This window comes from Heptranchias perlo, chromosome 4 (genome assembly GCF_035084215.1).
Source record: "Heptranchias perlo isolate sHepPer1 chromosome 4, sHepPer1.hap1, whole genome shotgun sequence".
In the NCBI taxonomy this organism is placed as follows: domain Eukaryota; kingdom Metazoa; phylum Chordata; class Chondrichthyes; order Hexanchiformes; family Hexanchidae; genus Heptranchias; species Heptranchias perlo.
Window position 1 is genome coordinate 86,577,717 of NC_090328.1, and position 26,676 is coordinate 86,604,392.

The following is a 26,676-nucleotide window of genomic DNA, read 5'->3' on the forward strand; positions in this document are numbered from 1 at the left end:
TCAAAATTGGCCTTTCCCCAATTTAGAATTTTAACTTTTGGGCCAGACCTATCATTCTCCAACAAGAGAGAGTCAAACCACCTCCCCATGACATTCAACGGCATTACCATTGCTGAATCCCCCACCATCAACATCCTGGGGTCACCATTGACCAGAAACTTAACTGGACCAGCCACGTAAATACTGTGGCTACAAGAACAGGTCAGAGGCTGGGTATTCTGCGGCGAGTGACTCATCTCCTGACTCCTCAAAGCCTTTCCACCATCTACAAGGAGTGTGATGGAATATTCTCCACTTGCCTGGATGATTGCAGCTCCAACAACACTCAAGAAGCTCGACACCATCCGGGACAAAGCAGTCTGCTTGATTGGCACCCCATCCACCACCCTAAACCTTCACTCCCTTCACCACCGGCGCACTGTGGCTGCAGTGTGTACCATCTACAGGATGCACTGCAGCAACTCGCCAAGGCTTCTTCGACAGCACCTCCCAAACCTGCGACCTCTACCACCTAGAAGGACAAGGGCAGCAGGCACATGGGAACAACACCACCTGCACATTACCCTCCAAGTCACACACCATCCCGACTTGGAAATATATTGTTGTTCCTTCATCATCGCTGGGTCAAAATCCTGGAACTCCCTACCTAACAGCACTGTGGGAGAACCTTCACCACATGGATTGCAGCAGTTCTAGAAGGCGGCTCACCACCACCTTCTCAAGGGCAATTAGGGATGGGCAATAAATACTGGCCTTGCCAGCGATGCCCACATCCCATGAACGAATAAAAAAAACTTTTATGGAAGTATTAACTTGTTTAAAATTAATTGGTTTGCTTCTGCAGTAAATAGCAAACAAAGCAATATCATACAAATGTATCAAGCATTTGTTCACTAATATCTGCAGAAGTCATTTCTCGGCTCAAAAAAGGATTAGTACTACAACAAATCACCTGACTATCCCTTCTGCTGGAAAATGAGAAGAAAGGAACTACATTTTGGAAAATACTTAGAAGCATGTACTTACATTTTAATGTTGCTCCAAGTTGATTCCCAAATGATATAATATGGAAACAAGAAACACAAATATTATTTTGCTAAATGAGCACGACATTGATGATTCACCATTACAGTGTTTTCTGCTCAGCTTATTGAGTTAAGTTCTTTCATTTAAAGTAATATATATGCACATCATAAAATATTTATCTTTGTCAAAAGTTTATTCAAAAGTGCTGCAAAATGCACCAGACAAAATTTGCAAGGGTGGTTGGAGACATGCCTCACTTCCCTTAGAAAGTAAACCCGACTGACGGTGTACAGTATACACACTTTTAAAATTACTATTTCACTTACTGCATGCAATAAAAATCATTCATGACTTTACAAAAGTATGTATCTAAACTTCTGAAAACTTCAAAAAATGAAATGGCAATTCACCGAAAATGCAAAGTAATTTGCAATTGGTTGAGTGAAGTGGAGAGGCAAGGATATGAGCAGACGAAAGGTTATTTTTCCGTGTTATTTTGCCATTGTCAGGACAATGAAGACTATCTTCTGGTCACATATACCTTTTTCACCTCCAATTTTCTCCCTTCTGTCCTCAAGGCTCCGAGTATGAATCCATGGGAGTTGCCCTCCCTCTGTTAGTTCTTCATGTGTGAGCCGAGACAACAAATGCTGGGCACCTATTCTACTGTGGGGCATATCAGAGCTAGCCCAAAACATGCCTCCCCCAGCATCCACGGATGTGAGCTTTCCAGCACGGATCACTGAATCTTTTTCACCCCTTCCTAGTCCAGGACTGTGAAGCCAATTGTAGTGCTCCCATCACTGCCCTGCATGAGATTCACTATCTCAGTACAAATTAGGGATCAAATGTGGAACCTTCGAGGTCTGTGTGGTTCAGTTCAGCACTGGGTTGGTCCCTTACCAGATGAGCCATTAGGAGAGAACCACATTTTTAAAATTGCCCACAAAAGGTTTATGTCAAATAGGCTCTTTGAACATTAGAAATAATAACTATGGGGTCGATTATTAATTTGCTAAAATCGGCGTTAACGGGGCTGTAAAGGCTTGAAAATGGGATCGGCCGACTCACCGCCCCGTTAACACCAGTGATCGGCCCACTGCCATTTTAAGAGGGGCCTGCCGCTGGGCAGCTGAAGCACCTCCCTGTTCAGGTAGTAGGCCCTATGATGTGTATAGGACCCCTAATGCCATTTTAGGATAGAACTGGTCGGAGCGCGCGGCGTGCACTCTAGACCAGTTTTGTTGCTGATGAAGCTGAAGAGGCCAGGAAAGGTAAGTTTTAAATTATTTTTCTTGGGCAAGGAGGAGCTTGCTGCCTTGCTGTCAGCCCACTGGTCTCTGGGCTGCCCGATATTGAGCCAGCCTGAATCCGGGGAGCTGCCTTCATACGCCCATTTGGCACCTGCAGCTCGCTGTTTCGATTTAAATGAGGTTGGGGCCTCAAAATGGCTCCAGCCTCTTAGCCCCCGAAACGGGCGCGCTCTGTCTGATCAGCTGCCCCAAAGCTATAATCAATCGCTTAGTAATTCAGTTATGGGAACTATCCCCTGGATTTTCTCCGTAGCAACAGGGGCTCCAAATGGCAACTTTGGCACTCCAGTGCATTGAACACTGTGTTATACAAGAATTAAAATGTTTCAATGATAATAAATGAAGACAAGGCACAAAAAAATATGATGTGAAACTTTGGCATTCCACTTCTAGTGGCGAATTATCACGTGACATTAGTTGTGCTGATAGCTGTCATAAAATAAAGCTCTGGGAATGTAAACTTTAACACAGCTGCTTGTATTTGTCACTTTCAAGTTCAAGAAGTGCCTTGTTGGTTTCTCACAAAAGTTCAGGATGTTTTCTTAGTTCGTAATCCTCATTGGCCTGACCATCAGTAGTGTGGATTTAAAAGAGTAGTAATTGCCTTTCCAAGTCTTCCAGAAAATTCCTTTCTTCCGATCTGGCCTTCTACTGATTCTGGATCTAAAATATTTCCCATTCAAATTTGTTTCCCCACATGCACTAAACCACCAGCCACCTATAAGAAGAAAGATCACATTCTAATTTCAATTTGCAACAAAACTTTGTGTCGAGTAACATTAACACGAATATATTTTCATCCAAATATTTAGTGACAAGTTCTAGATGTTTTTGAGTTGGGTGATTGCGGTCCTCACCCAAATCAGACATCCAAAAATAAAAATTAGCCAACTGAGATTTGGTCAAAATTTTCATGAATTCTTCTCACTCCACTAAAATGTCAGGAAACTCTGACCCTTTATCCCTCCTCCACATTACATCATTTGGGAATCAACTTGGAGCAATATTAAAATTCAAGTACATGTTTAAAATCCTAGCTGCTATTTCTTTTTTTATTCCCCTAGTCGGTATGATAAGACAGTGCATTTATTAATTGTAATTGACAGCATCATACCTGAATGTTGCTCGGCACAGTTTATAACGGTATGAAGATCATTGTCTCGGTCACTGGTGGAAAAAGGAAGCTCTTTACAGTCACTGATGGCTGACGAGAGATCTCCAGTCAAAACTTGACCGATTTGCAGGGTATAGTTGTCGGCCTTATTGCTCAACCTAAACGTATACTCAATGTATCGTGTTTTATTCTTCCAATCCTCCAGTTCAATTCGCAAAAGATATTTGGCCTGATGAGCAATTTGATAGAAGCTTTCTAAACCTAACCAGAATTCACCTGAAGAGAAAAGAGAGCAGTTGATTGAAGGGTGGAGGAAAAGTAGGGATCCTGTTTGTGTCTTTTTATTTGTTTGACTCTGAATATGAAAAATGTTTTTGTGGAAGAAAATTTGAGCTGAGTGATAGCGATGGCCAAATCTGGTAGCTTTGACCCATACTTCATTTATATTGTACAGATTTACTTTAAATACAAGCAGGACAAATAAAGACAGGATCAATCTGCTCTGAAAACTCAAAATATAAATCAGTCCTGTTAGAAAAGACAGTGCAAGCTTTTTCAATGTGGCCTTCATATTTGGATGTTAGTGTATTACTAAAATTAAGATAGAATTTTGTAATTTTTAGAGCTTGGTTCTGTGGACACTAACAGCGAAGAATCTGCTCTCTGTGTTGCAGATGATGACTATTTCCATTATTTTCATTAATGTTGAACAATGTCAGCAGCAAAGAAGTTGATTAATTGGGGTTCACTTTATTTTAGCTCAATTAACAACATTTCATAAGGAAATGTAATTTAGTAGTAAAAAGGAATTAAGTTTTTTTTTCTCCTGACTGTTGATTAATATGGTGCAGATGGAGTAATATTATCCAATATATCCTGTGACAGATTCTTACCGCAGAGATCCCCAAATCCAGTTTTATAATCTAACCACAGCCGATCAAAATCCACAGAGCCATTAAATCGCCGTTGAATCACAGTCCAACCAGATTCTGTTTGAAAGCACATGAGAGAGATATTGGATTAATTGAGACAAGGCATGGCAGGATAATTGTTCACAGCAGCTCTTTGAAGATAATGCTCATTGATGTGGGCTTTAGAAGAAACAACAAAATGTTCTGCTTATTTTACATTTGGAAGGGCAAATAATCCCCAATAATGATGCTATTTCCTTAATTACATTGACATTCTTTCCTTCAATTAGTTACATTTAAGAATTGTAACAAGTGATGAAACCAAGTACAGGTATTCAGAGCTTTTGTGTAAAGGCTTCGAAACACATTTGCTCACACACAGACATCCATGTGTGCTCACACTAACACCAGAATTCTGCTATGTTAAAAATAAATTTTAATTAATTAGATCATCCCATTAACCAGCAAGTGGTCTTCAATGTCCATTTAATTTTAAGTTCCACTGAGAATAGACGTTCATTGTCCATGTAAGGAGTGTGATGCGGAATAAATCTGTTCAAACTGACCTGCAGTCATTTGGCAATATGTTTGAAATGGCTGGGATCCTTTTGGCTGAATGCTATAAACTCCACTAGTTCTTTCACCCCTCTTGAAAATCTGATAACAGTCAGCTGGAAGATATGAAGAGTAAACTTCAAATGATATAGTTAAATCACATCTGTTGAACAGCATTTACTCTGTTTTGAACACATTGAATCAATCAAGACTTTTTGGTTGAAATAGAATATTCCCTAAAGACAAGTTAAGCAAAAACTATAGCAAATGATTTGAAGATTTTTCATACCATTATTTGTCTCCAGTGGCAAACTCGTTCATGACAACGTCTAATAAGATATATCAGTCTATACTGCAGCTTCATCTACACCAGCCTATTGCTACCATCTGGGAGTGAGGTAATGGAGGGTTTCCTCATTATCCTAAGAGCTCAGGCACCAAATGAACACACAGTCCTTCATCTGTACTTATTAAATAGAATAAAAACCTATGAGAGATTCTCTGAATTTGTTGGTAACCCGCCTCATGATCCCGTGACACTAATGCAGAGATGCAGAGTTATTGTGCAGTCCTAAGTGCTATTATCCTTTTGCACTTGATAGGACTGATGCTGTTACCTTATCCAATGTGCCTACAATCACCCCAAATCACTAAGTGTGGGAATTGGAACATCAATTCATGAAACAGGTTCCAGATGATAAAGCTGCATGGGCTGAACAGCCGTTTCTCATTCCTGTTTTCTTATCTCTGCCACATGATGATGCAATTGGACTTTTAAAATTTAATGGTGGCCACTCCTCAGGCACTATAGTAATACTTGCTGTGCCACTTTGTTCCCTTAATGTGCCATGGCCTATCTCACTATAATGTATCTGCGCATTCAAATTTTATTCCAGTGAAGTGTGGGCTCCATCCCCATGATACAACTGGAACAGAATTTCGTGATGTCATATGAAGAAAGATGCACTTAAAATGTCCAATCTCATTCTGACTTAATGCAGTAGTCTTGATGTATAAACAGAGAAAGTGAGATATCTCTCTATAACAGGCTTAATGACAAAGATTTATAATTAATGATATATCCCCTATCCATACTACACAAACACCACTACATGATTTTTTCCAAACCAAAAGATCACATATACCCAGATCAAGCCAGTACTCACTCTTCACCTTCCAAAAACTTGTTCAGCATATCTTACCAAAAATGATACGTATCTCCTTGGACCAATCTTGCCATAATGGGCCAGAATTTGCTGTCATAATAACGGTGAGGCTAATGATGCTCTCTGTTATTCAACGCAAATGCTACAGCAACTTCAGACAAGGGGAAGATGTGTGGTTAAATGCCAATATCCAAAAGTTGCTGTCCAAGATGCGCCGCTCTGCTGTTAGCTTTGCAAAAATGGCATTTCGCTGTCTGCCTCACCATTGACATTCATTGAACGGCGTGAAGTTGCTGTATTTGTGCAGTAGATACAAACTAAACTCGCCACAGAAAGTTAAGTCTTGTCTATTCCGGTCTAAGTACCTTTTTAACAATGTGATAAGTGTTAATTACTGCGAGTCAATCTCTCTGGTACTGAAAATGAACTGTTACAAGTATGGAGTCTTATTCGTTCAGGTTTTAATGGTTGTTGGAGATTTTAAAAGTGTAAAATTTAAAATTTAAAATTTTTTTTCCCTTTCTGTCCCTTTTATTCTCTCTCTTAATCCAATCTTTCTTTCCCTCTCTTTTTGTACCTGATTTGACATTGAATTCACCCACTCTAATTTACACTTCCTTCTCCGCCCTTGCTCTGTTAATTTCACAATCCTTCAATCTGATTGGATAAGGAGATACCAGTTGCTTGCCCTGTTCACTCAAGTCCCAAATGCCCTGTTTCCCTCGCACTTTCAGCAACTTGCCATGCAAAAAATATTAACACCTAAATGTGCAAGGGCAAGTCTAACTATCGGCAGACGCCGTTAAATGCCCTGCCACAGCAAATTATGGCCCAATTATTTTTTTTTAACATCCCTGCACTACTCAGAAAAGAAAGCCATCATTCCATCAGTGTCAAGGCATCTATAGTTTTCCATTTTCAATGGAAATTAAATTTGCCACCATGCATAGGCTTCCAGCAAAAGCTACTGATAATATGTCACATTGAGTTACATCAGGTTTACAGCACAGAAACAGGCCATTCGGCTCAACTGGTCTTTGCCGCCATTTATGCTGCACACGAGCCTCCTCCCATCCTACTTCATCTAACCCCATCACCATATCCTTCTATTCCTTTCTCTCTCATGTGCTTATCTAGCTTTCCCATTCATGCATCTATGTTATTTGCCTCAACTACTCCTTGTGGTAGCGCATTCTACATTCTTACCACTCTTTGGGTAAAGAAGTTTCTCCTAAATTCCCTATTGGATTTATTAATGACTATTTTATATTTATGACCTCTAGTTTTGGACTCCCTAACAAATGGAAACATTTTCTCTTTTGAAAGATCAAATCCTTTCATAATCTTAAAGACCTCTGTAAGGTCACCCTTCCGCCTTCTCTTTTCTAAAGAAAAGAGCCCCAGCCTGTTTAGCCTTTCCTGATAAGTATATCCTCTTAGTTCTGGTATCATCCTTGTGAATCTTTTTTACACCTTCTCCAGTGGCTCTCTATCCTTTTTATAATATGGAGACCGGAACTGTGCACAGTACTCCAAGTGTGGTCTAACCAAGGTTCTATACAAGTTTAACATAACTTCTCTCCTTTTCAATTCTATCCCTCTAGAAATGAATCCTAGTGCTTGGTTTGCCTTTTATATGATCTTATTAACCTGCACCTACTTTTAGTGATTTATGTATCTGTACCCCACGCTCCCTTTGCTCCTCTAACCCTTTTAGACTCTTATTATCTAAGCAGTATGTGGCCTCCTTATTTTTCCTACCAAAATGCACCACCTCACACTTAACTATATTGAAATTCATTTGCCAATTATACGCCCATTCTGCAAGTTTATTAATGTCCTCTTGCATTTTGACGCATTCTTCCTTTCTATTAACTATACCCCCAATTTGGTGTCATCCTCAAATTTTGAAATTGTACTTCCAATTCTTGAGTCCAAATCCTTTATGTAAATTGTGAACAGCAGTGGTCCCAGCACCGATCCCTGTGGAACACCACTTCCCACCTTTTGCCAGTCTGAGTAGCTACCCTTGACCCCTAGTCTCTTTTCTGTTTTGTAGCCAGCTTGCTCTCCATTCTGCTACCTGTCCCCTGACTCCAAATTCTCTGACCTTAGCCATGAGTCTACAATGCCATATCTTATTGAAGGCCTTTTGAAAATCCAAATATATTATATTTACTGCATTACCCTTGTTTGCTCTTTCTGTTACTTCTCCAAAGATTTCAATAAGGTTGGTCAAGCATGACTTTCCCTTCTGAAATCCGTGCTGACTACTCTTTATTATATTTTTGTTTTCTAGATGTTTTTCTATTACATCAATTAACTTCTTTAAAAAATGAGCTGAATAAATAGTCAGTTGAGGGGTTTGAAGGTTGTAACAATAAGGATAGGCACAGATGATTAACTGCTCCTTAGAAGATTTGCCAGTGAGACCATGGACATGTTAACTGGACTGTAACTGCTGAGAATTGAACAATGTCGGTTGTACAGTTTGATTGCTACCCTGGACCATCTTTGACATCCTTCAAGGATCAGGGAGACATTTCAAAGAGTATTGTCTTCTTGTAGGCTTTACCTGTGACTGGTTGGTTGCTATCCTCAGGAAATTGAGTAGATTGGGTCGAGTCCATGATACGCCAAATTGTACATTATCTATGGAAGGGACAAGTTTGGTGGACTTTTCTTATCCCGTACTTATGTTTTTATTCCTACTTTTTTTAGATTAGCTTATCAGTGAACAGGATAAATGCTTTAATCAAACTTTCCCAGACAATTTGTATTTTTCAGCAGCAGGGTCCATCTTTCAGAAACATTATGTCATCATTATTTTGTATGGAAATTACTACCAGTGTTATATTTATTATATTTTTGACACTTTAAAGTGTGCTAGACATGTATAAGATCCAAGACGTTTGAAATGTTAATCCTAGGGCAAAAAGATACCTGGTTGGAAAGTTGGATTTGTTTCTCAATAAGCGTCCTTGCATTCTTGCAATGTTGCAATGTATCTGAAATTGTTGCAAGTTACACGGTGTTAGGAGTGATAAAGATTGGTGTCGAACTTACAATATGCCACTAATGAGGAGGTGGAGCAGTATCAATGTGAGGGCTTTGGAATGGCTGGGAGGCATGTGTTGTTTTGGTACATCTGTGCCAAAGCATATCAAAGTACAGTTGCAATCTCCCCTGAAACCGTAGAGAATCATTATGGGCAGGATTTTAACTGGGTGTGTTGGGGGCGGGGAGGCATTGAAAATTGCAACAATTTCAGACCCAGTTTTCACCGAGACGAAATGAGGGGTGGATGACCAACCCGCTCCCAGGAGGTAGGTTGGTCACTAAAACCTTTCAACGAGGCTGTGGGCCTCCATTTGAAAGGTTTTGCGATTTTAGCCTCTGGGGGCTGGGTTTCCTGGGCCTTCTCCTTGTCGCCGCGTGAGAGGAGGCAAGAAGGCCCGAAACAGCAGGTTAGTGCCTTCTGGCACAGCTTGTGGGCCCGTAGGATCAAGAGTGCTTTCCCCAGGCCAAACAAGCCTACCTGCAGTGTCCCCACTCTTTTTCCCCCACCGCAAAAAACGATTGCAGCCCCCCCCCCCACCCCGCCAACGATCACAGACCTCCACGATGACCCCCGATCCCAAATGTCCCCCCCCTTGTCCTCGGTGACTGACACCCGATCACCCCCCCCCCACCAATGACCCCCCTATTTCCCTCCCCCCATGACTGATTCCCACGGTGACTGACCTCCGCTGACTGACCTCCCCCCCCCCCCACCCCCGATGACTGACTTCCCCCCCCTCTCCCCACCTCCTGTGCCCACCCCCATCCATACAATCTAAGACTTACCTTTTCACGCCCTTGTCCTTGCTCTGCTCCCGTCCGACTGAGACCTGAGCTTGTCAATCACGCCAGCCTTAAGGATGGCAAATCGACAAAAAAAAATGTCCTTACGTCAAAATCGTAAGGATGCCCGGGAAACCCGTACTTCCAAGTTTCCCGTCCGTGATTTGACCCCCCGCCTCCTTCTCAGCTCCAAGTCAAAATCCTGGCCCATATTTGTGTATTGTATGCATCATGAAGCTGCATTTATTTTGCATTTCTCTATCAGAAACAATACATGATTATGTGCCATCTGTTATATAGTTGTAGGTTGTAAACAATTTTACAACACCAAGTTATAGTCCAGCAATTTTATTTTAAATTCACAAGCTTTCGGAGGCTACCCCCTTCGTCAGGTGAACGATGTGAAAATGACGAAGGGGGTAGCCTCCGAAAGCTTGTGAATTTAAAATAAAATTGCTGGACTATAACTTGGTGTTGTAAAATTGTTTACAATTGTCAACCCCAGTCCATCACCGGCATCTCCACATCATAGTTGTAGGTGACAACAATACATTGGGCTAGAATTTGCTGTCAAAATAACGGTATGGCAAATGGCCCTCACTGTTATTTATCCGCAAATGGTACAGTAACTTCAGGCGAGGAGCAGCTGCGTGGTTAAATGCGGATATTCAAAAGTTGCTGTCCGATTTATGCCGCTCCGCCGTTAACTTCACAAAAATGGCATCTCGCTGTCTGTCTCACCATTGAAATGCATTGAATAAACTCGCCACAGAAAGTTAAGTCTTGTCATTTCAAGTCTAAGTACCCTTTTTAATGATGTGATAAGTGTTAATTACTGCCAATCAACCTCTGGCACTAAAAATGAACTATTACAAATGTGGAGTCTCATTCCTTCAGGTTTTAATTGTTGGAGATTTAAAAAATGTAACATTTTATTTTTTTTCACTCTTCCTTTCTTTCTTTTTTCTCTCTCTCACTTAATCCAATCTTTCTTTCCCACTCTTTATTTCTCTTTCTGTACCTGATTTGACATTGAATTCACCCACTCTAATTTACACTTCCTTCTCAGTCCTTGTGATGTTAATTTCACAATCCTTCAATCTGATTGGTTAAGGAGATACACAGTTTCTTGCCCTGTTCACTCAGGCACCAGATGCCCCGTTTCCCTCATTGGGCCGTTACCAGCTCACACTTTCAGCAACTTGCCATCCAAAAAATTTAAAAACCTAAATGTGCAAAGGCAGGTCTAACTAACGGCAGATGCCGAAAGATACCCTGCTACAGCAAAATCTGGCCCATTATGTCCACAATGTTGATACTGTTGCTCCTAGCCTGGAGAGAAATAATTTTGTGTATTTTAATACTTTACACATTCATTAAATGATGTAGATGATAGTTAATGTCTCAGGCTGTATTACAAGGCTGCAAAACAATCAAGTGGCTCCAAGCATGCGAAATCTCTGCAAACGTTATAACAAAAGGCAGTTATTGACAGAAATGTAGTAGAAAATTCCACATTTTGCACCTGTTTTATCCTTGATAAAGGCTTGATGTTAACAAAGTGGAGCTCATTCTTGTTCCAGGATTTGGTTATATTGCTTGACCATTGCACATAGCAAATTTTAAATTATTGCAATGTTTCCACATATTGCAGAATCTATTTTAGTACTTGAATCAAGGTGGGTGTGGATTGTCAAAAAGGATTGTGACCATATGATACAGAATGTGGTGTATTGACAAAAAAATGTATCTGATCACCAGTACCAAAGGTATGGGCAGGAGTTTGCTGTGAGCGGAATGCCATTCTTTAGGCTTGCATTTGCCCATTGACTTTCTGTGAGCTTTTGCGTGGCAAGTTCCTGTATATTGGAGATCCAAAAAGCACGGCGCCCTCTTCAGGGCATCTGGGACCTGTCTGAACAGGGCAAGCAGCTGTGTATCTCCATAACCAATCAGATTACAGCATCATTAATAACGGCACAGCATCAGAACCAGGAAGTGTAAGTTAGAATAATGAATTCAATGTCAAATTAGGTACAGAAAGCAACATAAAAAGAGGCTAAGAACGATTGAATTAAGAGACCAAGATAAAAGAGACAGAAAAGAAAAAAAGGAAAACAAAAAATCATTTACATTTTTTAAATCTCCAACAATAAATAAATTCTGAAGGAATGAGACTCCACACTTGTAAAAGTTAATTTTCAATGCCAGAGAGGTTGTTTGGCAATAATTAAGACTTACCATGCTGCTGAAAGGGTACTTAGACTTGAAATGACTTGACTTAACTTTTTTTGTTGCGTTTAGTTCGTATCTATCAGGTAAGTACAGGAACTTCATGCCATTCAATACGGGGAGCCAGACAGCGAAATGGCGAATTTGCGCAGCTTTTGGAGAAGTATCGCATCTCGGCCAGCAACTTCCAGATTTCCACGTTTAACTACGCATGTGTGGTCACCCGAAGTTACTGTCCGATTTGCACATAAATAACGGTGAGCGCTGTTATACTTACCATTAGTGTTACACCAAAATCCGGCCTAATCTGTCCTGGTCACACTATTTTCCCAATTGTCTGGTACTGTTCAAACATATGGGGGTGATTTTAAACCCAAGAACGGGTGAGATGGGGACAGGTGGGAGTTGAAAATAGTTGGTTTTTTTTGGGTCTCAACCACAAAATTTTCGGTCTTTGCATTCCCAGTGGGAAGCCTGTACTTTTACGCACCAAAGTTAAACCCGGAAATAAAGCTGGGTTGCGGTCGCAACCCCAAAAACAACTATTTTCAACTCCCACCCGCTCCCAACCCACCTGTTCTTGGGGTTTAAAAACACCCCCATAGAGTAGATGTTAAGACGCAAGACAGCACTGTATCATTTGGTGATTTAGCTGCAAAGTGGCTAACAGAGAGAAAGTGACATGAGATCAGTCTACATCAAGTTCTCCTTGGAGCTATTTGCAGCAGATTGTATATAGTTCGTACTAGGGATTTTCTTTCTCTTTTACCATTATCAGTGCCGAAGAGGAAGGTTTCGTTAATGTGAGTTCTATAAATTCTTTCATCACGGTTGCATTGTATTAGAGTTGCAGTGTTGGATTTTTCTAGTGACTAGACTCAGCATTTTTGAAGGCTATAACCACAGAACAATTCCATTTTGATATGTCATGAGGAGATAACAACACTAACAGTTCTTTGTCCTGTCTGCTAGAAGCAGGTATTCATTCACCAGTGTCTCAGCGTGTATACTCAAACAATTCTGTTGAGTTAGCAAAATATTACTGTAATGAGAATGGAACATAGCACTGCTGTTGGTTTGAAATTTTATGTAAACTTGCTTTGTGTTCACTCTGGTACATTAAAGCCCTGAATTGTCGATCAGGAACTTTAAAATCACTGAATCTTTAGCATACACTGCAACCTAACTATCAGTGGTTAGATACCAATACACATATTAAGAAAAAATGACTAGATTATATGCTGCTTTCTGCATCATACAACAGAGTAATGCTTATTTCTTAGGGATATTTTGCTCTCTCTTCCCTGCATCCTTTTACTTTGCAGTACTATACTACATTTTAGTGTTCAAATATGCTTTGCCAAAGGAATATTTTTATATTGTACTGTCAGCAGAACTCTGTCATTATGCAAAAAATTGCAAATTATATTGTCTGCTTTGGTCATGGAAGTTAATCAGGAAATGAAGTATTTTGGAAACAGGATTGCTTTAAGCCTTTCGTCCCTGTTTGGATTAATAGTCCCACATCCTGCCTACTTGGTCACCCTTGTGCTTTTCACCTACTTGGACCTTGGCCAGTAGTAGTTTTCCCACAGTAGACTATCTGGGTTGCACTTGTATACAAATTACAGAATAGAGAACCCGAGGGCCTGAAGTTTCTCTTCTTATGAAAATAAAATGCCTGCAATCTCTGCAAGTATCAAACCAGCAACAAAATCATGGGAAGCCATGGCTTTAGGACATGTGATTTCTGCGAGTGTAATTTCTTTAGCAGATTGTTAACTATGGAGAAAAACAGACATACCCTCATTTTTAGTTAAGAAGAATTCTGGGCTTCTAGCCTCTTGTTATCTGACTGGTTGTGGTACCTAGTCTAACCAAGATTCTTTGACAGGATACTTTGAGTTGAATAGGGTTGTGCCTTTCTGGTCTATCATCCATTTGTGGAGTCCTACCTCCCAGAAGCCTTTCTGCTTCACCCCGATACCACGCTGAAGGTTTGACCTGTCCGTTTCCCCCAGACTATGCTATAATCATAGCTACGTGTCTGCACATTGGTTTTCTTATGTTGCATGATATCCCCTGTCATCGTCTTGCAGAACATTGCTTTAGAAAATTGAAAATATTCTTTACATTCATCCCTGAGTAAAGTCCATTTTTGAAAAGTTGAACATTTTGTTTTGGTCACTTAAAATGTATTTTTCTCCCCTCCGTTTTGGTCTTCTTTATGCCCAGCTCTGTTCCTCTGACAAGACTATGGGTCAACGGTTATGGTTACTGGCTTAGTACGAAGAGAAGAAGTGTCAATTCTCTCTTAAAACTCAATTTGCTTTATTCACACTGTTAGATCATATACATATAGCTTATATGTCTGGTTAGATATAGACATGCAGTTTGCACCAGGTTATACAGTTTTATACTGTTTTATACCCAAACTAGGATCTAAATGCACACCCACTAGGTTTCTCTGACACTCCCTGAGTGGTCACAGAATATAAAGGATAATACCCGAAAAGGAGAGCTGACTCTGGCCAGGCGTTCCGTTCTCTCTCTCTCTCGACGTTGTCTCTACGTCCCTGACGTAGGTTCTTCCACTTCCGCGATGGTTGGTCTCCGGAGTCTTCGCTCTCTCTCTTTCGAGGTTTCTCCTCATTGGCTCTGTCCCAAGGACTTAGGTAGCATTATCTCATTACTCCTTTTCTAAATAAGGACTTGTGTCTGATCACATTTCCTTTGTCTTTCACCAAACTTAGCTAATTCAAATCGGTTCCAGCCAGCTCAGGCCAGCGACTGAACTCAGGTTACTTCAGTTCAAAAGTTGCTCTTGCCTGTGTGTGTCAGCAGCTGATGTCTCAGGGTACTTTCTGCAGCCCCAGGCCAACAACTTCTGCCTGCTCCCAGACTTCTGGCAATGCCACTTTGAAGTTGGTGTAGGTGTTACATGAGAAAGGCACAGATTGACACTTGTGCATTTTTTTCAGTGATGGTTCACTCATCTCCTGTGGAAAAGCACCAAGGGTCAATTCTGTTCTTTCCACAATGGTATTTATGTGATTGGGAATTGTGGTAGGGTACATTGGAACACGAATAAATTGTGCCAGTGTTAAAAATGGTTGTTTACACGTTTCTTTTTCACACATAAGTGAACATCATAACCCCAATTCAACTATTATCCACATTATATTTGGGGCAGCTCTCATTCCATAAATTTCATGTGGATTAAGATTATAAAGATGTACTCACTGTCTGATATGGCTGTCTTTTGGATATTCTGTAGATGAGTGGAGTTGCTGCTTTCCTTCATTTTCTCCTTGAACTTGAAATGTTCTCTGCATTCTATGCCTCTATTCGAAACCTCCATAGAGGAAAAAAAAGATGTACTAGAATATCTCCTTAAAAAGCATTTGGATTGGATCCAAGTGACTGCGTGTCTATCAAACATTTTACCACTTGCCCTTCTTGTGAAACTTGGGGGGAATAAAGACATGTTTATTACAGCAACAGGTGTTATTACGACAATGCGTTTTCGGGCAACTGTGTAAAGCTATAGGTTTGAATTGATTAAATTTAATTGCTTAAAAGAATCATAGAAAATGCACAGTGCATTCAAACTTGAATAATGGTAGTCTGCACATCCCCAGAGTGACATGTTCTTAAGTACAGTTGAACTTTGCATATCCATTCCAGTTATCTGCTATAAACTGGATTTGGAGACATTTCCAGTATCAGAATGCACACAAAACTGATATGAATTATTTGAGTCAACAGCAATGGTTTAGTGTGATGATGTTGTGACTTGGAAATTTATACCATTCCCTACAATGGGAAGTCCTGTATACTCACTAATTTGACCTTAACACATGTCTACCCAATAAGTATGGCACTTCAATGGTTTGACATGAAGCACTATGCTTTTAATCAGTTGAAAAAATATTTCATCATTAGCATAACTGGAAAACAGTCCATCAATATTTATTTCAGGTGCCCAGTTGACATAATGCTATAACATTTTCCAGTAAAAGTTAGTGAACATTCAAATGCATGCTGTCTTTTTAACATTCTTTAGTGAACAAAATGGAAATAAGAGCCAACCTCCAAACTAGTGTAGTTGGGGTTGAATTTTATTCTCAACTCTGTTCAAGAATGTGCCTGTGATGTATTATACACATGATGGTCATTGCTATTCAAAAACTTTGGTAGCATTTTGTTATCACTTTAAAGGACATTGCCTCCATAAAGTGTTTGGTAAGCCCATTCTTGTTTGTTTTTGATCTTTGTCCACTCTATCTTAGCGATGTTCCCTAACTATATGTCCCAGTCTGCACCCTCCTTTGACTCTGACTTACTGCTCATTCTTCAACCCCTCCCCTCCACCATCAGAGGCCATTCTTACATTCACTATGTTCCCTGCTTCTTCAAATCCTTTCCTTAAACTACTTCTCCCTGCTACTTCTTTCCTTTCCTTTAAAAGCCTCTCATTTCCTGTGCATGCAGTCTTCTTGCCCTCCATGCTGCCTTTCCTGGCTTTTTCCTACTCTATCCCTTAATCTACCTGTGACCCCCTCTCCTCCTTTTAAAGCATTCTGGAACATTCCCTTATGTGATGGACAATAAAATTGCAAGTTCTTCAAAAATTTACAGTGCAATAACAAGTTGCATCAAAATATACCATTGTGTCACTTGCCCATGAAATTTTCAGAATCAAAATGACAAAAGGCTCTATTCTTTCGCTAGCACAAAAAGGTTTACCAAAATGTTTTTCATGAAGACCCCTCTTCAACAGTATGCTGTAAAACAATGTACCATAGTAAATAGGAGAGCAGGAGACTAAGTCAAATGTTTTTGTCATGACAGAATATTTTTGTATCATGAAATGTGACACAAATGGTTTTTGCTACAAGCTCAAATGTAATCAAATTCAGCAATTTTGTTAGCTCAAAACACAGCTAAATTATTGTCAGAAGCTTACACAAGTGTGAGTTCCAGTCCTGAAATAATTCATAACCATATTGCAATTGCCTGGACTACATGACTGGAGATAGGCTAAAAACATAAGCCTGAAATTTATTGCTCAAATTATATTGAAAATATGTGAATGTCCTGTAAATGGCATTTCAAGTTTCTTTCTCTTTTCCCTTCCACAAATATTTACAATTATAACTTTGTGAAGTGTTTCTTGTGAGAATTGTCTGTTGTACTGAGCATAGTTCTCTCAGCAACTGACTTTCAAGGGCATGAGAGCAAACTGAAAATGTAAATCAGAGGAAGTGTAGTGCACAGACCTTGTTCACCAGCAGTTGAATCTGTAGGTTCTGCTCATCAATCTGCTGCTGCTGGGCCTTCACTAATGCCAAAAGTTCATCTACATGCTGGTTTTGAAACTCTGTTACTGACTGAAAAGAGAAGTTCAGTTGTTTGAGTAACTATAACGTGATCAGGCCCAACATTCATTCTTAAACCTCGAGCCAAGTGCTGGGGAGGTTCATATTTTCAGAAATTTCAATATATTAATTATTTTTAATCAGCCCAATGTTTGTGTGTATAATTATACCTATAATAAGAACATGAATAAGTTATATTAAAATTACTAATTTTTATCGATAACAATATTTGTAGGATTTTCAGATTATGGCTTGGAAGTTTCTGGGGCCCTGCTTCACCCTTGAAAAGGTCTCCAGTAGAGACCTGGGGGGGGTCCTTTTTGAGGCCTTCGAAACGCCCCAAACTGTTAAGGTTATCGATCCTGGAGGGCATTAATTACCTTCCCTTGTCACAGTGGCTCTAATGGGAGCCAAATAATTTAAAAAGAAAGAGAATTTCTCAGTCCACTTGGGTCTCTGGAGGTCTCTACTGCACCTTGGCAGGATGGGTATCTCTCACCAAGGCAAGGCATCTGAAACCACCTCCATTCTCTAATTCCTTGAACTCTATCATTTCTCAGCATCTGATGCAACGTTACTGCCTCATCCATTCCACAACCCAAAATAATAACTGTGCCCCAGCAATTGTCTTTCCATAATTCAAAATGTAAGCCAAATTCAGTCAAATAAATTCCAAATTATTCACCAGAAACCTTTTCTCTTCCCCTCCAGCTCCACTGAAAACAATCTCGCAATTATACCCCCACCCCCTGCAAATCACTGGGTGGAATTTCATATTCAGGCAGGAAAGAACTCTGGCACTGCCAGACCCCCTACTGACCAAAATAATTGGTCAAGAGACAAGACTAGTAAAGAGGAATTTCTAGGTCAGTGGGGAGGGGTGGATGAATGTAACCCACCTCAACCTCCCCCCCCACCCCCCCCCCCCCATCACATTCACAAAGAGCATTTTGGTGGCCTGTTAGTTAGGGGAGCTGGTGTCCACCCACCACCACTGCTAGGAAGTTTACCCTTCCCTCCCCAGTCAGGTGAAAAGCTGGACCATGCCTCCCAGCTGACATATTTCTCCAATCCTCATTCCCTTCCTCTACTGCCCCTTCCCCTCTCCCCTTTCCTCTTCATCTCCCCTCTCTCCCCTCCAACCACTCATAGCGCCCCCTTCTCCTTCTCCATTCCCTCTTCCTTTCCTCTTTCTTTCTCCTCCTCTTTCCCTCCCCTGCCTGGATCCAGTTTCTCTCACGGCCTCTTATCCTGCTTGGCTTTAATACTGCACTTGGTCTTGATTCTCCATGTGCAATGCCAGAGGAAATCGACCGGTGAAGAATTAACAATTGCAATGCGATTTGTGCACATTTAGCAAATGAGCAGCAATAGCTAACTAACAGGAAAATTATATAGCTGATGTGGGTGTCTAAATAGGTACCATGCTTTATAAAATGGCTAGTGTGTGTGAGGTCAATTTCCTCTGGCATTGTGTGTGTGTTCATAGATGTTTAGAATAGATACTGATCATATTATTTATGATTCTAGACAACATCTGTGAACTGTGGAAATTTGCTGTTGGTTCTATCAGCAAACAAGCGCATAACATGCTCACATGATGTTCCTTTTTCTGTTATTTTAGCAGAATCTTTAATCAGTTTTTTTTGAAAATGGGTTAACACTTGGGTCAATGTACAGCATTTCCCCACTACTGTCACCAACAGTAAACTTCTAGGCTTATATATAGATCATAAATATGGTCAATTTGTATTATCAATAACACAGGCAGACTGTATTACAAATGCTATAGATGGACTGTGTTAGAAATAAAAGGTGAGATTTTCCTGGGTTTGCACTCAGTCCCATTGGATTGCCCGGCCACAATGAGTGTCAGAGAACTGGGTGGGTTGGAGCATATGCCTGTAAAAGAACACCCCTGATTTTCCTTCCATTAATTTAATTTAAATGGAAGGAAAATTTAGGTGGGTTCCTTTGCAGATGTGCGCTCTGACCCGCCCAATTTTCCACTATTCACTACGCCCAGGCAATTTAGCACACCTGGGACCAGACCCGGGGGAATCTCCACCACAGGCTGCATGTAGTATCAAATGAAAATATGTTGCAGATTTTTAGAAATAATTTAAAGCAAAAGAACCCTTAGACTAGGGATACTTGAAAAGCCCTAAGATTCTATTTTCTTATTTATTCCTGGCTTTTACATCCCAGACCAACCTGCTGTGATATTTTGTCGGTCTGGATAGTTTGGGGGAATAATTCCTATGGGGAAAGTTATCCAATTCTCCAGCAGTTTACTGTAAAATCTACGAGGTGGTTTGAAATGCCTATGTTAAATATTGTTGCAAATCGTCATCATAAATCTATAAAATCATTAAACTGTTTAATAAGTACAGCTATGTCTTTTTATATTTCTTGGTACTTCAAGATTCATTTATGCTGGCTTACCCTGTAAAGGGGGACATCGACAGACTTGTCCTTCCCTGTTTTGTTCCCTAGAATCCTCTCCAGCTTTCCTTCCAGGGAATCTACCTTGCTGGCAACTGACTGTCGGTCCTGCAGCGCTTTCATTAGCTCATTTCTGAGTTCCATGGATCTTTTGCGAAGCTCCTCATCCTGAATTTCTAGCTTCAGAGCCTTCTCTTTCAGAGCTTTTCCATCGCTTTCTATAAGCCTGGTCTGGTTGCCCAGGCTATTGATGGAGCTGTTGTAAACATTCAGCTGTTCGAAAACAGCATTCATCTCTTCCCTTGTTTTGTCCATGTGCTGTTTCAGCCCTTGTCCAAGCTGGAGAAGACCGTGTGCCAGTAAGCTAATGTCATCTGATGAGGCGAATTGAGTTTTCTGTCCTCTGCGACTGCTCCCTGGAAGACTTAGCGTGGCGCAAATAAGACAAATTAGCACGATGAAATGAAATGCCTTCATTATTTACAGGCAGGCAGTTCAATTTTGTTAGTTCTTTTCCCCACTGCTGGTGCAGAAACTGTGACACTCCTGATGTGCCAGAACACAGACACTGCACTCCCTTATATACTGTTTCAGAGCCCTCCTAGTTGCACTTTTTAAATAATAAATAATTAAACTCAGTGGGAACCAGAGAGGCATAATAAAACCCACAGCAATGCAGTGACTGCTCTTAAGGGACTATCTCCAAAATATGCCTGTGTTCAGCTTATTAACAGAACAAGCTGAGGATTTTTCTCACTACTTTATTTACCCAGTGCATTTTGGTCTCATCAAGGTGAAGAACATTAAGCTGAGAACTGGAGCACTTAATCACAGGTAACCAGTAACGGTATCAAGGTCAGGTATAACACAGATAGGTGCAGAGAAAAAAAATCCCTCAACAATGTGTTCATTCTCAGCCCCAGAAGAGCACCCTTATGTGGCATTCGATAAGGTGCCACATAAAAGATTACTGCACAAGATAAGAGCTCATGGTGTTGGGAGTAATATACTGGCATGGATAGAGGATTGGCTAACAAACAGAAAACAAAGAGTCGGGATAAAAGGGTCATTTTCAAAATGGCAATCTGTAACTAGTAGGGTGCCGCAGGGATCAGTGCTGGGGCCTCAACTATTTACAATATATATCAATGACTTGGATGAAGGAACAGAGTGTCTTGTGGCCAAATTTGCTGATGATACAAAGATAGGTGGAAAAGCAAGTTGCGATGAGGACACAAAGTGTCTGCAAAGGGATATTGACAGGTTAAGTGAATGGGCAAAAGATTGGCAGATAGAATATTATGTGGGAAAATGTGAAGTCATCCACTTTGGGAGGAAAAATAAAAAAGCAAAATATTACTTGAATGGAGAAATACTACAAAATGCTGCGGTACAGAGGGATCTGGGTGTCCTCGTACATGAAAAACAAAAAGTCAACATCCAGGTGCAGCAGGTAATCCGAAAGGCAAACAGAATATTGGCCTTTATTTCTAGGGGGATGAGCAGGGAAGTCATGCTACAACTGTACAGGTAGCTCGTGAGACCACACCTGGAGTACTGGGTACAGTTCTGGTGCCCTTATTTAAGGAAGGACATACTTGCATTGGAGGCAGTTCAGAGAAGGTTCACTAGTTTGATTCCGGGTATGGAAGGGTTGACTTATGAGGAAAGATTGAACAGGTTGGGTCTATACTCATTGGAGTTTAGAAGAATGAGAGGAGATCATATTGAAACATACAAGATTCTGAGGGGACTCGATAGGGTAGATGCTGAGAGGATGTTACCCCTCATGGGGGAATATAAAACTAGGGGGCATAGTCTCAGAATAAGGGGTCGCCCGTTTAAGAAGGAAATGAGGAGGAATTTCTTCTCCCAGAGGGTCGTGAATCTTTGGAATTCTTTACCCCAAAAAGCTGTGGAGGCTGAGTCATTGAATACATTCAAGGCTGAGTTAGACAAATTTTTGATCAGCAAGGGAGTCAAAGGATATGGGGAAAGGGCAGGAAAGTGGAGTTGAGGTAAAAATCAGATCAGCCATGATCTCATTAATGGCGGAGCAGGCTCGAAGGGCCGAATGGCCTACTTCTGCTCCTTTCTCTTATGGTCTTACTGTGTCATGATACTCACACTTCCAGTGCCCCCATTCCACCCTATTACTTCTCTGAGTGAGAATTTCATGCAAAGAAGTGCTAAATTAGGGACAAGTTTGTGCTACTGACAAGCGTGCAACTGAATTAAGATTACCCAATCTTGTTTTACATAGGATTTTTACTGCCAACATAGAAGCCGGGATTTAATTGTGTTGATCTGTGCTTGATTTAAACCTGGTGATGATTTAAACCCATGGTCAGTGCTTACTTGCCACGCAGTCCCCTACATTGAACATAAGAAATAGGAGCAGGAGTAGGCCTTGAGCCTGCTCCGCCATTCAATAAGATCATGGCTGATCTTTGACCTCAACTCCACTTTCCCACCCTATCCCCATATCTCTTTTGATTCCCTTAGCATCCAAAAATCTATCGATCTCAATCTTTAATATATTTAACGACTGAGCATCCAGAGCCCTCTGGGGTAGAGAATTCCAAATATTCACAACCCTCTGAGTGAAGACATTTCTCCTCATTTCAGTCCTAAACGGTCAACCCCTTATCCTGAAACTCTGCTCCCTAATTCTAGACTCTCCAGCCAGGGGAAACAGCCTCACAGCATCTATCTTGAAGATATATTTGAAACAATTTTATTTTGTAACTATCTAAGGGGTAACTATCTAAACAGGAAGCACTTTTTCACACAGTGTGTAGTAAAAATTGGAACTCTCTCTCCCAAATGGCTGTGGATGCTGGGATAATTGGTGCTTTCAAGAGATATGGAGCAAAGGTGGGAAAATTGAGTAGAGGTACAGATCAGCCATAATCTAATTGAATGGCAGAACATGCTCGAGGAGCTGAATGGCCTACTCCTGTTCCTATGTTCCTAATGCTGTGCTTGATTACAGTCACATGCAGAATTTTAGCCCACTTTATATGATTTCAATGTAGGTGGCATAGAGAATCATAGAAAGGTTACAGCATGGAAGGAGGCCATTCGGCCCAGTGAGTCCGCGCCAGCTCTATGCAAGAGCAATCCAGCTAGTCCCGCTCCCCTGCCCTATCCCCATAGCCCTGCAAATTTTTTCCTTTCAAGTACTTATCCAGTTCCCTTTTGAAGGCCATGATTGAATCTGCCTCCACCACCCCCTCTGGCAGTGCATTTCAGATCCTAACCACTCGCTGTGTAAAAAAGTTTTTCCTCATGTCACCTTTGGTTCTTTTGCCAATCACCTTAAATCTATGTCCTCTGGTTTTTGACCCTTCGGCCAATGGGAACAGTTTCTCTCTATCTACTCTGCCTAGACCCTTCATGATTTTGAATACCTCTATCAAATCTCCTCGCAACCGTCTCTGTTCCAAGGAGAACAACCCCAGTTTCTCCAGTCTATCCATGTAACTAAAGTCCCTCATCCCTGGAATCATCCCTATCCTCTCTTTTCAGTGCTGAATGCCTGGATTATCAAGTTGTTCCTCATTATGTATCCATCTAATGCCAAGGATCAGCCATTTTACTCTCCCCTGCATCGCCTCGAGTTTGTTCGCCCATTCATGTTTCGGCAACTAGAATTGTGTACAATACTCCAGTATGGTCTGACCAAGGCACTGTACAGCTTATCCAAGCTGCAGCCTTAAGCCACCTATCACTACCTCAGGATTCTGCATACTTACTTTCTGGGACCTTTTATTTCTACTAACTTACTTTTAAGGGGTCCCACCGGCACAGAATCTGAGTTTATCCAGTTTCCCCTCAGTCAATGTAAATGATATAGTTCGTACAGCCTCTTTTAATCTAATTTATTCGGTGTAGAATTCTTAAAATTTTAAATGTTTAAAAAGTTTTTAAAGTTTGCTTTGCAGTGATTGCAGTTATACTTCAGCTTTTGTGAATTGGACTAAATTTACTGCAATTATACTGCCAAATCTGTTTAATTGGCCAATAAAGTTTTTAGGTGTTGTGTTTCTTAATTCTCATATGTTTGTAACAGTGCTGCTTGCATTAAAAATACCTGTAGAATTTCACCACGCTCCCTTAATGATCTAGCGGGCTGTGCCTTAGTTTAGAACAGTAATTCAGTCCTAGCATGAGATTTGGGTGTGATGTTGGTTGAGTTGGCATATTCTGATAAGAGAATCACACCAGGGCAGCCAAAATATCACTTAAGGGTTCAAGCTAACAGCCACCAATTGGACAAAATTCCCAAATTAGGCTGAAGTGGTCACGGTCTTATAACATCACTGCGCCAATAAACAGTTGTGTGTGACATGAATAACTAAGAGAAATCTTTTAGTCACATTATTTAAACACAGTATTTCAAACATTAATCAAAACTAACAGGACGTTGTAACCCTTCTTGCTCGTTGCCCTTCAACTACTTTACATTACAGTGTAGTTGATACCTGGGAGTGACGATAGAAGCCAAACACAGAGATTCAGCTGACATCAAAAACCATAAGAGTCAAACTCAAACCTCCATGATATTTCAAGTTTATTTTTTTTCTTTTTCTGCTCGTTTTTTTCCCTCTGCCATCACCTTCCTCGTCTAATACCATTGGCTTCTTGTTGGGATACAGTTACACAGATGCAAGATATCATCTGGTGCTTTACCCAATTGACCATTGTTCATTTGTAAGCCCAGATAGTGACTGTAAGCCAGCTATTTGACCCTAGGAGTCAATTAAATGCTGTCCTCACCTAATGTTCTCACATGTGCATTTCCAGCAGAAATCGCTGGATAGTGATCAGGAGTGGGAACCCTGGAGGATTTTCTTCTCCCTAACCCAGGGACGCTGAAGCCAATTTCAGGAACCTACCACCACCACAGCTGTGATCAGCTAATTTAGCATAGACTGGGAATTGAATCTAGAACCATCCTGATATGTGCAGCTCAGCTATTCACTGCCTCAGCTACAACAGCAACTTGCATTTATATAGCGCCTTTAACGTAGTAAAACATCCCATGGTGCTTACATCTAGCTGAAACAGCAGGAAGAACTCTTGTTGTTTATAATGTATGTCTCTTCGATTATATGTGGGGATTTTCTTCTTATAGATTGTGTTTTTGTGCTGCCATTGATTTCCCTGCTTGTGTTAATGAACCTGCTTTTGCCCTACCATGGCACCATGGCATCACCACCACTACTGCAGGTATTAAATACAATGCCAAATGAGTGATGTTATATAACAAAGAAACAGGGCTCCCACAGTGACCCTATTTCCTGGGAGGCAAGAATCCAGAATGCCAGTTATAAATATGCATTTTCTCCAACTTCATTTTTCATTTTAGAAATCAATTATAAGTAAAATTATGCAAGAAGCTGTTGTTTTTTTTAGTAATGTTACATTATCTAAGAAGTGGTAATTCTGGTGGTAAACTGTTCATTAACTTTAACCCTTGCCATTGCACCAGTGTGACGGTCCCATATCCTAAACCATCCATCCTTGTGGCCCAACTAAATGAAGGTATCATTATAGTCCCAATCTTGTGCTACAGACTTATGCCAGCTAGGAGATGGAATGAAATGGTCCAACTGCACACCCAGGTAGCTCACTTGAATTTATCCAATGAATGGTTGAGCCATTCTCAAAAGAAGGGGCCCAGTTTCAAACCCTGGTCTCCACTGAGTTAAATTATTTTAATGAGGGCTGTAGTTAGGGTATTACAATTTGTTTTAGTGCCCCTGGGGTGGAGAGGGGAAAATCAGCTATGGTGCCCACTCTTGACTGCTATCCAGCGATGTGTATAGCTGGATGTTGGATGAGAACAGAATTGGGTTTGATTGTGATGCCCCTTGCAGTTGAATAGCATGCAGATACTCACTCTCAAGGCTCATATGTGAATAATGGTCACCTGCGGCAACAACCGCTTGAGGCAGGAAATGTAATCCTTCAGGAGAGGAGTGGGCGAGAGAAAAAAAATCACTTCATGTCGGATCCTTGCAGCCAGTAGTAGGAGTATTCTTTCCTCCTATCAGGTTCAGTTGACACACTGCACTACCCAGTGCCCATGTAATAATAAAGTTACTGAATAAATTGTTCATTTTTAAGGGTACTGCTATCCTCACAATCTGAAAAAAACAGCAAATGCTGGTTTGGCAGGGAGAAACAAACACTGCCTGTAATTAGTTTTTAGGGATGTGTTGGCAGAGGAATTCCTTACAGCATCTCAGCAAACCACTCGATGGAATAAGATCCCCTTATTCTGACTGTTCTTTTCTCCTTTTGAAAAAATAACCTTTGGGGTGAATGCAAATCATTCCCTGCCCTCACCCTACATTAAAGGACCAACTTTGGGGTGAGTACACATCATTCCCCACACTTACCTTTGCACTAAGTGAGTACACATCATGGACTGTACTTACCCCTACATTGCAGGACTAGTCATCCCGTGTACTGATCCGACACTAGTGTTCCCTTTAAAATAATAAAACTAAATGGTGGCAGTGATTACACCAGCACTGATGCCCTGGATGGCTTAAATGCTAACAGTGATATAACTTCCAGTCAAATGTAACCAATGGATTTGAGATCTTTTTACTAATTTCTATTGCGCAAAGATTACTGGGCACGCTTTCTGACCTTGATAACAGATGGCTGATTGTT

General features: G+C 40.8%; 2 protein-coding genes across 5 annotated transcripts in view; one reads left to right on the forward strand and one right to left on the reverse strand.

The window, feature by feature from the left end:
• Positions 1-26,676, forward strand: part of dock8 (dedicator of cytokinesis 8) — a 233,949-nt gene that overhangs the window by 115,664 nt on the left and 91,609 nt on the right. The gene's annotated exons all lie outside the window — the stretch shown is intronic.
• Positions 1,190-26,535, reverse strand: LOC137321083 (angiopoietin-related protein 3-like). Of its 2 annotated transcripts, XM_067983268.1 has the most exons (8): positions 26,436-26,535; positions 19,987-20,410; positions 17,443-17,553; positions 15,404-15,515; positions 4,931-5,035; positions 4,347-4,442; positions 3,454-3,729; positions 1,190-3,057 (listed from the first exon to the last, which is right to left on the reverse strand). In XM_067983268.1, exons 2-8 carry the CDS (start codon positions 20,299-20,301, stop codon positions 2,882-2,884), a joined length of 1,191 nt encoding a protein of 396 aa, XP_067839369.1. In that variant the 5' UTR covers positions 20,302-20,410; positions 26,436-26,535; the 3' UTR covers positions 1,190-2,881. The 2 variants fall into 2 exon arrangements, with proteins under 2 accessions (XP_067839369.1, XP_067839368.1); XM_067983267.1 differs by lacking the exon at positions 26,436-26,535 and having other exon boundaries at positions 19,987-20,513.